Source organism: Ascaphus truei, chromosome 1 (genome assembly GCF_040206685.1).
Source record: "Ascaphus truei isolate aAscTru1 chromosome 1, aAscTru1.hap1, whole genome shotgun sequence".
In the NCBI taxonomy this organism is placed as follows: Eukaryota; Metazoa; Chordata; class Amphibia; order Anura; family Ascaphidae; genus Ascaphus; species Ascaphus truei.
This window is the reverse complement of record NC_134483.1, coordinates 88671184-88688221: the sequence shown is the minus strand read 5'-3', so window position 1 is coordinate 88688221 and position 17038 is coordinate 88671184. Positions and strand designations below refer to the sequence as shown.

Here is a 17038-nt window from a genome sequence, read left to right as displayed (position 1 = left end):
TGATTTATGTTGGAGAGTGTATGGCCTCCCTGGAGATCTAGACCATATTTTATGGTTCTGTCCAGTTTTAAGACCATTCTGGGAGAAGGTAATCAAACTATAGAATCGGTAACAGAGATGAAAATTCCCATGGATCCAGTCATAATCCTGCATGCCCAATCTTTGGAAGATAGCCCTCCCACATTTCATATTTTAACAGCAGCCTATTTCTAAGTCTCCGCTTCTTGGAAAAAAATATAAAGCCCCTTCCAGTACTTCTACAATGCTAAATTAATGATGTGATGTTGATGAAATAACTTACAGTCTTTCTTAACCAAAAAAACCCAGCCGTGTTTCATAGAATTTGGAGTCCCCGGCTGAATTATTGAGAAGGTCTCACTAGTAGGTCCATTTATTTTTATATTCTTCTAAAAGGGCCCCTAAATGATCATGTCCTCTCCCCAGAATGGTCTAGATAACATTACTCTCAATGGTTCCTATAGCCTAAGGTCCTGCATTGGATGTCCTTAGAGGATAACATAAGTTCTCTTTCTTCCCCCTTAAGAAGTGTTACATACTGTAGTAGATAAAGTTGAAAAGAGACCTCATCAAGATCAACCCATGTTGAATTTAGATGACAGATACATATCCTATATTTACTGTATATTGATCCAGAGGAAGGCAAATAAAAAACCTTAGTGAATCATTATCCAATGATGTCTCATAAGGGGAAATACAAATTCCTTTCTAGCTCCAAATAATGGCAATCAGATTTCTCCCTGGATCAACATCCTTCCCATCTTTACTTATTTGGGATATCCCTGCATGCCTTTCCTTTCCTTTCTAAAAAAAAATATGCCCAAACCTTTTTTGAAGATATTTATTGTATCTGTCATCACAATCTCCATGGGTAATAAATTCCAAATTAAAACTGTCCTTACTGTAAAAAAAACTTTCCATTGTTGCTGGTAAAATCTCCAACCTTAAGGGATGACCCTGTGTCATTTGCACTGCCCTTTGGATGAAAAGTTATTTTGAAGGCTCCATAACATTTACATATAGTGATCATATCCATTCTTAGATGCCCCTTTTCTAATGTAAACACATCTAATTTAGCTAGCCTCTCCTCATAAGTCAGATTTTCCATCCCCTTTATTAATTTGGTACTCTTCTCTGCACATTTTCTTGTTCCATAATGTCTTTTTTATGGAGTGGTGCCCTAAACTGTATTCCATATTCAAAGTGTGTTCTTAATAATGCTTTGCATAATGATGCTAATTTCCCTTCCATCCATACCACATTTAATGTGAGATGAGATCTTATTTACCTTTGCAGCTACTGCCTGGCAGTGGGCACAATTACTGAGCCTCCTGTCTACAAGTACTAAAAAATACTTCTCCATCAAGGATTTACCTAATTTTGCCCCATTTAATTTGTTAGTCACCTGTTTATTCTTGTTTCCCAAATGCATAACCTTACATGTATCTGTATTAAACCTCGTGCCATTTACCTGCGCAAGTTTCCAGTCGATCCAGGTCATCCTAGAGATAAATTAGACCCCGCTCTGATTTTACTAACATACACAATGTAGTGTCATCAACAAAGATGACAACTTTGCTCTCTATGCCAACCTCAAGGGCATTTATAAACCAGTTAAAAATAAGGGGTCCCAGTACCGATTCTTGGGTTGTGGAAATGTATTTTGGTTAAAAACCTCAATTTAATTTGTATGTGCTATACCCCTCCCCCCACCCAAACCAAAACCACCCCATCCCCTTGGGACTTTTCTTTTTTCTGTACGACCCCCCCCCCTACAACATTCTTCAATAAAGTCTAAATTAAAAAAAGGGGGGGGGGGGAAGAGCAGAACCTGCTCATGGGGATAGATACTAACATTATATCAGTTCAATTCATGTACTGTAGGTTTCTGGGGAAGATTGCTGTCTTAATTGGTTGCACCCAAAGACACAGTATAAAATTTGGAGAGCAAATTACATCAGTTTTTAAGGAAAATTCACTTTTCAGAAAAGTTGTCCTTTAAACGAACAATTGTTTTTCTTTTCACAGCTATTATGGTTTATCTGTCTGGTTCTCTGATGTTATTAAACACCTACAAGAAGATGAATATGCCTTAAGAGTGAAACATTTTTATAGTGAAAACATTTCAGACTACAACTTCAACTTCACCTTGGAAAATCAGATCCATTACAATGGAAACTACACCAATGACAGGTATTTCTTTTGATTTTTCCTGATTGTTGTACTGCTGCGGCACATCCTATTCTAACTTTTACCCATCTTGCCCCGCGCGTCATTACGGGCTGGCGCCGAACGTGGCCGTGCGCCAGCCCACCCTAGCCGCATCTTCCCCTCCCCCTTCCTTTCCCCTCGCGACCCCCTGGCTGTTCCAGCCTTCTCCACACTCCCCAAAATAAAATACCCCCTTACCTGCAGCCTCCTTCGGGGATGCCTGGCGTCTTCGGGATGCTTGGCGTCTTCGGGATGCCTGGCGTCCTCGGGATGCACAGATGTCAACCTCAAAGGTCATTAGAGAGACTCAATTGAAGACTGGTGCTGCAGTCAGTGAGACGGACTCTAGATCAGTGAAAACCACAGAAAAATCAGGGACCGATGACAGGTCTGCAAATAGTGGTGTTAGGGAAATTTATCCCTGACTTGAAGTGCCACCAGCACTTGCTCTACACATACTGCTTGCAGCACAAAGTGTGAGAAAGGATTGTTATACTGTAATTCAATGTTTTAAATGCATTTAGGATACTGATATTTTATAAATTACAACACAAGAAATGAAGTGGTAATGACACAGTCTTTAATGTGGGTATACCTGATTTAAATTTCAACTTATAAAAATCCTTCTGTTACATAAATGCCAAATATTAGATTGTATGCTCCACAGGAGCTGAGATATACAGATGTAGCTCGACTCCAGAGAAGGTGACAGATGTGGGCAGATGTATCACCTGCATTTTATTGTCAGCTGCTCATGGCTTTTTTTTGCCAGTGGTCAGTTTTCCTTGGCAATTCCCAGCTATTCTGTTTAATCAAAATATCACACTACTCAAAAATTACAACATAAATGTACTATATAAATACTGCTCTTCACTGCAGCGTTCTTGTAGTCATATTTGTCCCGCTGTAGTGTTCATTCATAGTGGCTGTATTACCATAAAACGCTTGGATTGTTGTGCCAGTTACACACTGCTTCAATGGGGGTTGATGGATCAACATGAGCTTTTCATAGGATTCATAGTTTTCTGACATACAAGTTCTTTCTGCCAATGGAGCCAGGAACGCTTCAAAATGCAAAAAGGGCCTTTCAAGTTACTGAATTATTTTATGTTATACAGGTTCACCTCAATGAAGTTTAAGTCTGTAATCTTCAAAGACTCACTATTTCTAAAATGCCACTTTGATGATGTTACTTCACTGAACACGTACTTTCGGAACTGCACCTTCATAGATACACACTTCATCAACACAGGTAAGAATAGGACATTGAATGTCCATTTCTTTTCCCAATTGGCGGCTTTGAACATGGCAGTTAACACCAGAGAATCCTCCACTAAATCAGTATGCCTTGGAACATCAGCTGCTTGCAGAGACAAGTACATTTGTTTCTGCTGCTCGCTGGCGCTTCACGAGATCGGTTCACCCAAAGAGGGCAAACCAGCTCCGTGATGTCATGGCCACGCCCCCCAAGCACGCAACTGGCTGGCCACAAATCCCCCAAGCAAGATGAGTGCCGAGCTAGAGTGCCAGCGTGCTCTCATTCACCCTGGCCGTAGCATAAGATATGCAACCAGGGTTATTACACTCGACTAAAGCAAACCAACTCACCTTTCTCCTGCGCAGGGTACTTTCAATGAGTTTATATTTACCCCTTACTCGATTTCAATCTACAGTGAGTCCTGGCTTACCGACATCCCTCTTACCGACGGATGCCTTATCAGACACCGCACAATGCAATCCATGGCTGCATTGTCCGACGCCGGACACGCTTATCCGACGGTTGCCGCTGATATACATGGACCCGCAATCCGACGGTCCATTAATCGACAACGGTTTGCGGGACGCATTCCGTCGGATAAGCAAAGACTGCCTGTATATCTATCTGCTGCCACCACACAAGAAATATCAAATATTACATTTGCAGAGTCTAAGATTCCAGGTTATTAAAGAAAGACTATGCAGTTAACACAGAAAAATCTGTTGTAGCAAAATGTGTTCAAAAATGTACTTTACTCTATACAAATCGTGCAAACAGTTCATTCAGAGCCCACAACATCACTTTGGTTTTAATATATATATAAAAATAAAGTGCTTAGGTTACAGAAAAAGATTACAAAAACATACCGTTCTAATACATCAGACCAGTTTCTTAAAATAAAAGGATAAAACATAAACAAAAATCCCTATACAGATGTTACCATATGTCATGGGTCTTAACAAGAGAGGCCACTGGATTAGAAGAGAATTCACGTGTTCTGATCCCAAAACACACTTCTGTTGAATTCTGATTTTCATATTGCCTTGGTGAGACTTCTGTACTCTTTCTTCCCCATTGATACAACAACGCCCACCCCTGTTGTAAATCATCTCTGGCTGACAGTTTTATGACTTAAGAAAGAAAAAAACTCCACTTTTGCGACGTTTTAAAAGTCTGACTGAATAATTTTGTATCTATTTCCATAGACCTTGAGCAGCACACATTCATTGACGGTGAATTTATAAACAGCACATTTCTCAATAGCAAGATCGGGTGTCAGATCACCTTTGACGATGACTACAGTGCCTATTGGATTTACTTTGTTAATTTCCTGGGGACTCTGGCAGTATTGCCAGGCAACATCGTATCAGCTCTTCTGATGGACAAAATCGGGCGACTAACAATGCTAGGTATGTTCTACACTTTATCAGAAAATATTCCCAGTGTTGAATTCCCATCACAACTACTGCACTTGTTAGCATTGGTATTTTGGGTTAGGAGTTAGGACTGGATTATTTGTTAATAAAACACAGTCACACCGAGCGTTTGCAATATTTGAGTAAGCACACAATGGACGGTTTCATACACAGCAGAAGGTCCGGATGATCTCATACATTAAGTGTAATATAGTGGCCATTTAAGAATGATAAACAGTTGCTATATGTATCTGTTGGCTTCAAGTGTATACAGCACATTTTGCTCTGATTTAAAGGTGCAATCCATGCAATATCCTGATTTTTCATAAATCAGTTTTGTAGTATTCGATAATACTAACTACATTTATTTTAATTTAACTCCATGCCATTTTTACTGAGTTTGAATATAATGAGCATCCTTTGATTTCTATAGCAGATTTAGTAAGTATTATCGAATACAGACGGGCCCCACTAATACGGCAGGTTCCGTTCTATGGCCCCGCCACAAAGCAAAAATCGCCAGAAAGCGTAACCGGCAATTTTCGGCGTCTCCTGCAGGTCTGCGCATGCGCAGACCTCCAGTCCCCCGCATGCGCAGACCTCCAGTCCCCCCTTTTGCATATGCGCGACCTCCATTCTGCGCATGCGCGACATCCATTCTGCGCATGCGCGACCTCGGCAGCCCCCATTCTGCGCATGCGCAGACATGGTGGCCCCCTTCTCGGTACCGCCATATTGGCGGATCGCTGAGAAGAGAAACACAGAGAAGCGGGGCCCTACTGTACTACAAAACTGATTGATTTATAGCCCACCTCACCAGCAGTGCAAGATCTTTACAACGCTTTCCTGTTTGTAATAATTTGTGGTCAATATTCCCAGCAGTTTGAGCTGCAAACTTTAACAAAAGATAATGTTACCTTAGTAATATATGGATACATTGTAGTTGCTGATTTACACTGACTAAAGGATTGAAATTGAAAGGTAGCCATTTAGTGAACCCTAGGAAGCAGGATCTTTGCTGATCGATCACAGGAGAACGAATTGATCAGCAGCTTAGGTCATTTGTTTTAAATACAGGTAATAAAAGGCTGCATGTATTAAAACAAAAAATATATATTAAAAAAATGTAAAGTGCCGCTTGGACTTTTTAAAGGACCCACAGTATGTTACAATCGGGTTATAAATGTAAACAACATCCACGAGTAGGTTGAAAATGAGGAAAATTGTTGCAATTATTTTGTTATAAATCTTGATCAATGTGTAAAATCTATTATAGTACGGGTACACAGATCATTTAGAATATAATACAAGGATAAGAGCACCCGGTACACAATAAAAAATAAAAAGTCAATCCCTTCCTTGAATAGTTTTATAATTTATTTGGTAAATTAAAAGTGAATGAAAGTGCTTTATTTATTTCTCTATAGCAGAGAGTATTTAGGTATGCTTTGTGGCAGAGTAGTTGGAACCTTTTGGCAAACTTTAATATGTTCAAAAATGAGTATTCTTGAAAGATGTAACAATTACATGAGTTTTCAATACCTCCCCAGTCCATATTTTTTTGAATGTCAGGGGAGAACGTTACCAGGTAGGGAGGCATTTGTGAATCTGATTCTAATGTTCTGACTTCTGTGTTTGTGTCACATAAGTAGTGTTTAGCACAGCAGAGGTGGGCAACCTATTTTTCAATGTAGCCACAAGTGTGGCGAATGAGTGTAAAAATGGAAAAATTAGGTTGCTCAATCGAACATTTAAAACAACACATACCATTCATCTGCTTCACTCACCTCAGCACTATCACCTGCTGCTGCGTCACTCACCTCAGCACTATCACCTGCTGCTGCGTTACTCACCTCAGCACTATCACCTGCTGCTGGTTCACTTCGTTGACTCATACAGAAAGCGGAAACCAGCACACGCCATCAGGAAAAAGTTTATTTTAATGTGGGAGCTGGCAAACGCAAATTCGCCCACACTTTCATGGTCAATTTGCCACTTGTGGCGATTGGCGACAGGGTTGCCCACCTCGGGTCCACAGTATTGAAACAACAACAAAAGTACATTGTTTCATCATTAATTAACATTCACACTTATTATTAGCCCATTTGTTTGGGCATCCTCCTATTGAAATTCCCTGTATCTCAAGATGATGCACCTGGAGCAAAACATGATGCAAAGATCTTGTTACATTGATGCAAGATTAAATAATACAATATTTGTCATTGTTTTGCTCCAAATTTGCCTTGATACATCATCATTTTTGTAATCAATGTATCCTGTTCTGTATCTCTGGCCGAGGTGGCATAATCCTCTCTAGCCTCATACACTTCTGGCATTATGATCCTAACCACAAGCAGAAAAATTAAAAACAAAATCCTAACATACTGTAGAACAAAAATTAATTAGAATGCATTTCTGGTGGCTGCATGCTGTTTTTTGTTTTTTTTAAAGCCCATTCTAGTCTACAAGGTTAAAAACATGCATGACTTCGACCTACAATATTTACTGTACCAGGATCTTCCTAAAGAGTTGCAATGCAAGTAAGTCAGTACATCAAACATAAAATCATGACTGTTAAAACCCCAATTATGCGTGACCAATTTGTGTTATTTCAATTTAACAACTGAGTAATTATTTTTTTGTATATTCTAAATATGGTTGGTTAGTATGATTGAGCTTCCTATTAGGAGGGAAACAATATTCATGAAACATTCATGAAACATTCACTGATCCGGACAAAAGGCACAATTAAGGGAATCACATGAGTTATTTTGGCTGAGTTTAAAGACTGCATTCGCCTTATAAAGTGCAAGAAAACATAAACATTAATAAAAGAGATACCTACTGTGCTCGTGAGCATATCAACCCTTACATGGGTCATATTTAGATGATCCTGACTGAGAAATAACATCCCGTAACACAGAAGAGAAAACTTATCAAAAGTGAGATCCAGAAGACGTTAAAAAAGCAGAAGCTCCAGCTTAAATAAATACAGCAAGTGTATATAAATAAACTGGGTTCAAAAACTGCAACGACAGAAGCTACTGTACATTTCCACAAAAGCATTGACAAATGTAAAAGAAATGTTCAATAAACTCTGCATTTGTAGGGGTAAGTTCCCTATAGAAGGTAATAACGTCGCACTGATTAGAAGCCCTGCAATAAAATATTTGCCATCAATATTTTGCTGAAATAGAAAATTGGTATAGTTTTTCATAGTGAAATTTCAGATATGATAAAGTAAAACTACACACAACGTCTAGAAGAAATATAACGTGTATGAGTAATATTGGGTCAGGTTAATATTTGTTAACAGATATGTGCGTTTATAGAGTTTATATGTGTGTATATCTTTCAACATGAAAATGTATTGATGCTAGATCAACTAAAATATTCAGAGAAAACTTTTGGCACCCACCCCTGGGGATTTATGTGCAATTCATCTAATCTCAATTCCCTTGCTCTACGTTTTTTTGTTTAGGAGGTTCTATGGTGCTCTCTGGCATTAGCTGTTTCTTCTTGTGGTTTGGGAGCAGCGAGTCTATGATGGTTGGCATGCTGTGTGTGTACAATGGTCTTACCATTTCTGCATGGAATTCACTTGACGTGATGACGGTAGAACTGTATCCTACAGACAAAAGGTAAAATACAACTACATTTTGCGTGTACATTTACAAAGTTAAACAGAAGAAATTTGTAATCATGTAATGTATGATCAACAAATTCTAATTTATTGACGTGCTTTCAAATTTGGTTAGTTCACTTTTCTAAATATAATTTTAGTCCCACAAAGGAACTTCGTATAGTATGCCCTGAGGCATGTCACCTGCACTTTGGTTTACATTTCCCTAACTTTATCCAATTATTTTACGACCTATTTGGTAGCTGGGGTTTTTTGTCTTGAGTGATCGCACAGGCTCCCTCCTATATTATACTTGTTCTATATGTAATACTTAACATCTATGCTTAATTATATACTATTATTGCTCTATGTATAATGGGGGGGTTGTCTAATATAAGGCTACGCTTATAGTGCCGGTGACGTCAGGCTACAGTTGCTGGAAAAATCAAATTGATATGACTTCTAGCAATCGAGACCAAGCCGTCGCTCCATCGCGTTGCACTTACTATAAGCGCACGCGACGGCCGCAATGCATTTGTTTGATGCGACGTCGCCGGCACTATAAGCGCAGCCTAAGGTACTGCAAAGTGATGTAGTATTGGCAAGTGCACATTCTTTACTAGAAACCTAGCCTAGGTTACCGAGGAGCTGTCTGACAGAATGGGGCCTATATATCAATTCACAGGAATACTTGTTTTGAGGCACCAACTCTGCCCCAAATGTGCATCATATGTATCAAGCTTGCTGCTCCAGATTTGTACATCCAGCACAGATTTTTAAGCAAGAAAGTTAACATCACCGCACAGATAGCGGATTTTTTGGTGTGGCTTGAAAGGAGAGAGAAAGTGAGCACAATGGTGCAGAATTTGATACACCTACTTATAATCTATGTAATGCAACACCTCCCTAACACTTCCTATTGAAACTCCCCACCAAACAAGTTGACACACATGGTGGAAAAGGTGGAGCAAAGTCCTTGATACATTCGCACATAGAGGCACAACACCAAAATGATGCAATATTTGCTAATTGTCCAGAATTGCCTTGGTCCATAGGCACCACTGTGTGCTCTGCCGGGGGTACTACAATTGAAACGCTTTATGCCACTTCTTCTTCTGGCATTTCGAAAATGGCACAAGATTTCAGACCAAAAGAAGAAAGTGGGGCGATTTGTTGGTTAGAAAAAGAGGACCATGAGAAGATGGGTATGAAAAAATGGAGGAAGAATGTTAGACAAAAGATGGAAGGAAACCAAAAAGGACATTTTGCAATTTTTGCCAAATTATTTTATTAATTTTAACCCAAGGAGCCCATCATTCAAAATGACGCATTACAACAGTAGTAAATTAGAAACAAAAAAAACATTTAGGGATATAACTGGCTTATCTTTTGTTATTTATTTTTTATTTAAATATATCCTTTTTTATTCTCTTACAGGGCAACAGGCTTTGGCTTCCTGAATGCACTATGCAAAGCTGCAGCTGTACTTGGAAACTTGATATTTGGTTCCCTTGTTGGAATCACTAAAGTTATCCCAATTCTGCTAGCCTCTACTGTGCTTGTATGTGGAGGTTTAGTGGGACTTCGTCTTCCTGACACAAGAAACCAGGTGTTGATGTAACTGGAGGAAACAAAGCCATCTCTAATTCCTCCCTTTCCTTATCCCCTTGCAATGATCAGCCTACCTGAATAATGTCCTCAGATTTTCATTGCAAAGCCTGACCACATATCAACAAAATGTAGATGTCCTACAGTACAGTAGCTGTGATACATGTTAAGAACGTACATTGTTTCACCATTTTATTTTTGTCTTTGAATGGTTTGCCTTTGACGTATTCAGTCACTCACATGCAAGCCTATTTCGTGCTACATTTTGGGGTAGATACTCAAATCTCCATTAAATCTGTCCTACCAACGTGACATTGCCTAATTAGGTAACAGATGTTAGTTTTCCATGATTTAACGGGTATCCACAAAGCTAATTTTATGCAAAACGAGCAGCCATTAAAGTTAAGGGCAGGTCGTAATTACTTTAACACAGCACTTAATGCCTCGTTAATGAGTTTTGAAGATAACTTATGATTTAAAGATACAGCAACTGAAGTTAACATATCGTTAAGTATTTAACGGACTTCTGAGGATCTACCCCTTTGAAAGGTGTTGTAACACAAATGTTTGTCACTCATCGACAATTCTGTATTTCTGCATTTTAGAGCAGTTCTGCTAACCTATGAATCAACTCATAAAGCAGACGCTATTAGTGCAGGGGTTTTACTGATTTTGCACATTAAGCTTTACTTTGGCAGATGAACTTACCAATACCCTGCTCGAGGGTAAAATAGCCACAGGGTACATTCAGAAGTTCTCCAAAGAGCACACAATCGCAAGCATTCCATCTCCTGCTTGATCCAATGGAGAGTGGCACTGAGACGGCATAGTCATATGCATTCCACACAAGTCAGCTAGTGGTACCACTGAAGGAAACTTAGCTTACACGCAGGATCAGGACTAAAAAAAAGCAGTTGCGCTATTCTCAGCTCTGGGGGTCCCCCAGTTACCGAGAAATTTACTTTACCAGTGAACTGAAAAGAAATTAAAAAAAACAAGATGCTGCTGGTTTCCCCCCATAGCCGCAATGTCATGCCCTAAAGACTTCACCGCTTCCTGCTGGGACAAAGGGGCAAAATTAAGCAACAAATATAAAGGTAAATTTCTCTGGAATTGGAGATTAGAACATCTTGGTTCAGCAACAGATCAAAGATTATATATTCTTTAGGGGGGAGGAGGGGGGTTGCTTTAAGTACCTTTCAAAGAGTAAATCTATAAGAACCACGCTTTAAACTATATGGTGGAGTCCTGCTTTATGTGCTCTTAGATGTGCCAGGAGCAAGGCAAAGCTAACACATGATAACATTGCGGTTACTAAATGATACAGTTAATATCTGTACAAGCTTTTGCATACATTTACTTCCGCAGCCTGCAAGAGATTTTAAAGCAACAATCTTCCCCCCAAAGTCAAGGTTTTTATTGTACTTTATAAGAACCAGGAGGTCCCTTGGAGCTGAATCACAGGACTCAATACGTCAGAATCACCCTGGTTGCCAAAACATTAAATTGTTACTTTTGCCTGTACTCTCAAGTAGAACGAAGATGGCTGCCCTGTCAGCCACTAGAAAAATGCAATGTCCTCTCACAATGTCACATCTTTTATTGACCGCCAGAGCGAGCTGACCCCAGTAGCACTATTGTTTTTCCTGGACAAGAATTTCCCCTCCCCTCACTCTGCCTTCTCCCCCCACCCCTCACTCTGCTGCCTCCTCCCCCCACCACTTACTCTGCCGCCTCCTCCCCCTCGCTTCTCCCCCTACCTGCCACCGCCACCCTCCCTGCTTCCCCCTCACTCTGCCTGCTCCCCCCACTCTGCCTCTTCCTCCCCGAACCCTACCTTTTGTATTTGGTCTTCCAAGTCTCGAAGCCTAACCTGACACCGGAAGGGGGATCAGAAAATCAGCTGATATTGGAAGTTGTAACTGACTTCCAGGCCCCCTTCCCTAATGCTGGGTCTCCATCCCCAGTGCTGGGCCCCCCTCTGGCGCAATCAGAGAGCGGGTGTAGCGATTGGGGGCCTCCGCAGGCCGGCTGTTGCCCACCAGTGGTTTACACTGTACTATAATTTTTGTGCTAGTTACTTTCCAATTGGCTGTCATAAAGAACACATTGTACTATATTTGAGCTACCTCCATTGTGATAGCAGTAAAATCTATACTGCACTTTGATACAATAGTAATTTTCTGATTGGCTGGGCTAAACTTCTGCTGCACCTCTGTACATTAGCTGTTAAATGTGTATATAGAAAAGTAAATAAACAACTACACCAGATGCAATCTGTAGAATCCTTCAAATGCTTCTAGACAAAAAAAAGTTTGCTGGAATTTCCTCCCATAGAAATAACAGAAAGTAAACCTGTGAGATTCTTTATTATTTCTAATGATAACTGGAGATGGAAGAAAATTAGAATCCTGTAATATTTACAATACTGTTTATATGTTTTGTGTTTTTTCTCAAAAAATTTTCAGAGATACGGCACACGTTTAACATTAAAAATATCCCTGACATGTCAGTAAATGAAGTCCCGAAACGTTAGCAATGTAGGTGCTATGATTTTGGATACTTTAGAAACATTCCTTGAAGTTGGCTTTGCCTTATATAAATCACCAGCAAACTAAAAGCTCTAGGGGAAAACAAAACATTGTGCTTCTCTTCATCTGCAATCACTAGTATCTGTGCCAAGCTGCATTCGTTTATTGCCTTATTATAGCTTATCCCCTTTCCCTTTCTTTTACATTATCTTGTGAAGATCAACAACCAGCAAACTGTGACATGTTATTGCTATTTAGAGCTTATTCAATACATGACAATAAATTATGTATTTGTAAAGCATGGATATTTTTATCTTAAGGTCTGTTCTATTGTACATAGAATGGTGAAAGGATCAGAAAAGGAGCTAGAACATAGTAATTAAACATAATAGGTGGATTTAGCTTTGGTTCGTGCCCGCTCTGAGGAAGTTCACAGTTATCGCATAATATCACTACTGTGCTTTTTAGATAAACCTGATTCTCCAGAAGGTAGAGTTTATACAAAGCATTTCATGCATCAAAACGGTGGTTTGACCTGCATTATTGGCAAATCAACTTAATGTAGTTCACACTTCTAGTAGCAAGGGTACTGGAGAAGTGTAAAATTATTTTCGGTAATTCTTTAGGTTTTTAACCAGATGAAATTGTAGCATACAGATTTTTTTCCGATGCCGCACAGGTTTCTTCTTCATGTGTAAGACTTGTGAGGTTTCAAAAAACGCTGTACGCGTCACATGTAACATGTATTAAAACCTACAGACGTAGCAGCCGTCAATGCTCTCATTGTGCGTTGCAGCGGGACACAGACAGCGCGCGAGAGGGAGCCAACAGCATTGTACAGTGCGAAAAAGGGGCATGGCTAACACTCTATTGCACCCGCTTGTGCTGGTACGATGTCACCTGCTACGTCTTTATAACAAACCTCTCATCCAAAGAGGGACACTTCACAAAATGTGATCACCATAACACAGGAATGACATCATCGTTTGAACACCTTTAGGCAAGTCCATGGTGCCGCTGACGGGCGCGATCAAATTGCCTAAAGGCATTGATCGCGCCCATAGACCGTGCGGACGCAAGCAGGAGAGCGCTCAATGAGGGTGAACCAGCTCCGTGACGCCCCTAGGCACGCCACCCCACGGCGCGTCTAGCATGGACTGCTTCACGCGGGTGATGTCACAGCCTTCGCACGGCTCCACGCGGGCGAAGGCACCATGGCCCGGGCCTTAGAAGACAATAGTAATGATGTACAGTATTTGATCACTAGTGCAGAATAACATGCCCGTGTTGATTCTCCTAGTGTCAATTTTATGGCAAAATAGCTATTTATGATGCTTGACAGGATCCCAATTAGACAAAAGAGGAGTAAGCTTATATCTTATTATATATGTATAATTTACTTTGTGTGTCTTCACAAAAAGAACATAAACAAGAACAAATTAGTTTTCTTCCAAACAACAAGAATAAAATCAGCTACTGTATATCCACATGATGCACTGGCCATAAATTATACATAAAAGAAGTCTTGCTTTTATTGTCCACAACCAATAATAAGTAATTTGAATAAGCCATATTTTTTTTAGAAAATCTGCTGCCTACATGAAATAATATTCATTCTATGTACATTGTTACATGTTTCAATATAGTATCTAAATGTGTGCTTAGTATATGTAACTGTGAGCTGTTGACCAACCCTTGAAATGAAAGCTGTCGCTATACAGATAACAATGTAATAATTGCCAGAATGACTTGTAGTATTCATTCATTTGTTGATAAATACTGATGAGGGAAGGGTTTCAGAAAAGTGCTTGGTGTTTATCATTATGCAGGACTGTAGTTGGGCCCTCTGTTTCCTATCCGTATACAAATCCCCTTCAAACCTAGTATGCCATAAATAAGACAATAATTTGTCTCTATTCCATGTACATATCCTCAAGAAATAAGCTTAAGAACTTGGCTGTGTTCAAAGGAATGCAGCTGGTGGCTCTAACCCCAATCTGTTTGGCTCTTAAATTACATTTATGATCACTTTCTGCAGCCTAACCTCCAACCCGTTCTCTATCCAGGTGCAAATGATGCCTCCTCTCCCTCCAACACTAATCTTTATTTGGTGCAACAACCTTCCATGAGTCAAATGAACCAAAAACAAACGTGTATAAATAGGTTATACCACTTTACCAATCGCAGAGAAAAAATAGAGACATTGTTTGAGGGGTATATAAAAAAAAGTTGTGCTTGAGGGATCTTTACACTATGATCACAATCCTTAATAAAGATCCTAGCAGCTTCACAGTGACTGATGTTAGTTATTTAGTTGCAATCATTCCCTCAGCCTCATATATCTCATGTCATCTCCACAGCAGTGGTGCTCAACTCTAGTCCTCAAGCCCCCCTCATCCTCCAACAGGTCATTTTCAGGATATCCCTGCTTCAGTACAAGTGGCTCAATCAGTCCGCTTCAGCACAGATGGCTCAATCAGTCCCTGCTTCAGCACAGGTGGCTCAATCAGTCCCAGCTTCAGCACAGGTGGCTCAATCAGAGCCTCTGAATGAGCCACCTGTGCTGAAGCTGGGATATCCTGAAAACCTGACCTGTTGGTGGGGGGGGTGGGGGGCTGCTTGAGGATTGGAGTTGAGCATGTCTGCTCTACAGTATTCTAGCTCAGTTCTAGTAAAACATGTCTAAATGAAATCCTTTAATGGGAGGGGGACCTGCAACACAACGTACAGTAACGGACCCTGTCTGCATTTCGCCTCGCTTTCCTAAACCCCACACCTGTATCTCATAGAGACCCTTCTTTGTAGTTCTACTCTACCTAGGTAATATTTCTTACTTCCACCAGGCCTATTTGCCCACCCTTTCACAGCCCACAAGCACCCAGTTTGGGCCACTGAAGCTCCAATTTCACTGAGGTGGCTGGAGGCCCGCGCATCCCCAGGGACAAGATTGTGACAGCCAACGTTCAACCCCACTTTGATCAACAAATTAGAGGGGGGCCACCACAGAACTGCTGCATGCACCAAACCCCCAATCTCTCAATAGCATTTGGCTGGCAATCGTCTTGCGGCCCTGCATCAGAAAACTTATGAGATTAATTTAGAAACCACAGATCTTTAAAAAAACAAAAACCCATTAAAACCTTTATGTTTAGATCTGCATCACAATATGAACGTAGCTCTCAGTGCATTTTGTAGTTTATAGCAGCGGTGCGCAAACTGGGAGGGGCGCGACCCCCAGGGCGGAGCGTGAGACTGACTACTGGGGGCGAGGGGTTTACAGAGGCCCTGCGTGCTTCCTGAAGGTACTTTAAGTGCCGGGGGAGCTACAGGGCATCTGTAAACCTAACTTACCTTGGCTCCGGTGGCTTCTCACACTCGTCGCCATGGCAACGCGGCGGCAAATGACGCCGCACGGTCATGTGACGTCACATTGCTATGGCAACGTGACGCCGACGCCAGACCAGGGGGGAGGGGGGGGGGCGCGGAGGTGAGGGAACGACCAGCAGGGGAGCGCAGGAAAAAAAGTTTGCGCCGCCAGATTTATAGAGTGAATGAAAACCAATTTTGGCAACATCTGTGTCAAATGTCAGAAACCGGTTTGTCAAGTGCAGACTCATTTTGCAGCATTCATGAGTGTTGCAATATGGTGAAAGCACTTACCAATGTAACAGCTTGTCTAATATTTTGTTTACAGTTATATGTTTAGTACCTCGTTGATGTCTGAAAGCCTTACTCGAAATATCACAAGGTTCGGTGTGATCTGCTTTCTTATTAACAACTCTAACCGTGGAATCTTGGCAATGTGCATCTCAGTCTTTATTTCTAAGCCTCCCCCCACCCCTAAACTTTGTACAATATCATTTGGGAAGGTTTATATTAATTTCAAACTCTACATGTGCTAGCATGATACTGTATGTACTGTACACTGAAAAAGCTTAACTTCCAAGACTCTAGATTGTTTTTAAGTTGTTCATCGTATAACCGGTGCAGTTGTGTGAACTCATCTTTCAGTTTGCGCCTATGTGTCCGATTGCTGATTGCCAAACTCTTCCACCAAGTGTGTTTTTATAAAAGCTCCTTGAGGAAACGCTGTCTGTATATTTGTGAAAAGGGCATGCTATGTCACATGACCATATGTACAATATAAATTTACCAAACGTGTGTATACATTTATCTGACAAATATCCATTATTATTGTAATAAAAACACAAAGATATCTCTTGAAGATTAAACTGAAAATAAAAAGAGTATTTTTCCTCCCGTGTATACAAATAAAGAGTGATTCTCTATAACTAATACACAGAGATTTTGTGACATTATACTGTTTATACATTATTTGTATGTCTTTACTTTTGAATCCCTGTGTGAAACGTGT

General features: G+C 40.4%; 1 protein-coding gene across 1 annotated transcript in view; it reads left to right on the top strand.

The window, feature by feature from the left end:
* The window catches only part of SV2C (synaptic vesicle glycoprotein 2C), a 298491-nt gene extending 283322 nt beyond the window's left edge, over window positions 1-15169 (top strand). The window contains exons 9-13 of the mRNA XM_075591316.1: window positions 2047-2211; window positions 3348-3481; window positions 4693-4896; window positions 8384-8543; window positions 9962-15169. Coding sequence (XP_075447431.1) covers window positions 2047-2211; window positions 3348-3481; window positions 4693-4896; window positions 8384-8543; window positions 9962-10145 — 847 coding nt within the window. The 3' untranslated portion in view covers window positions 10146-15169. The remainder of the gene's footprint in view (window positions 1-2046; window positions 2212-3347; window positions 3482-4692; window positions 4897-8383; window positions 8544-9961) is intronic.
* The last annotated feature ends 1869 nt before the right edge of the window (window positions 15170-17038 follow it).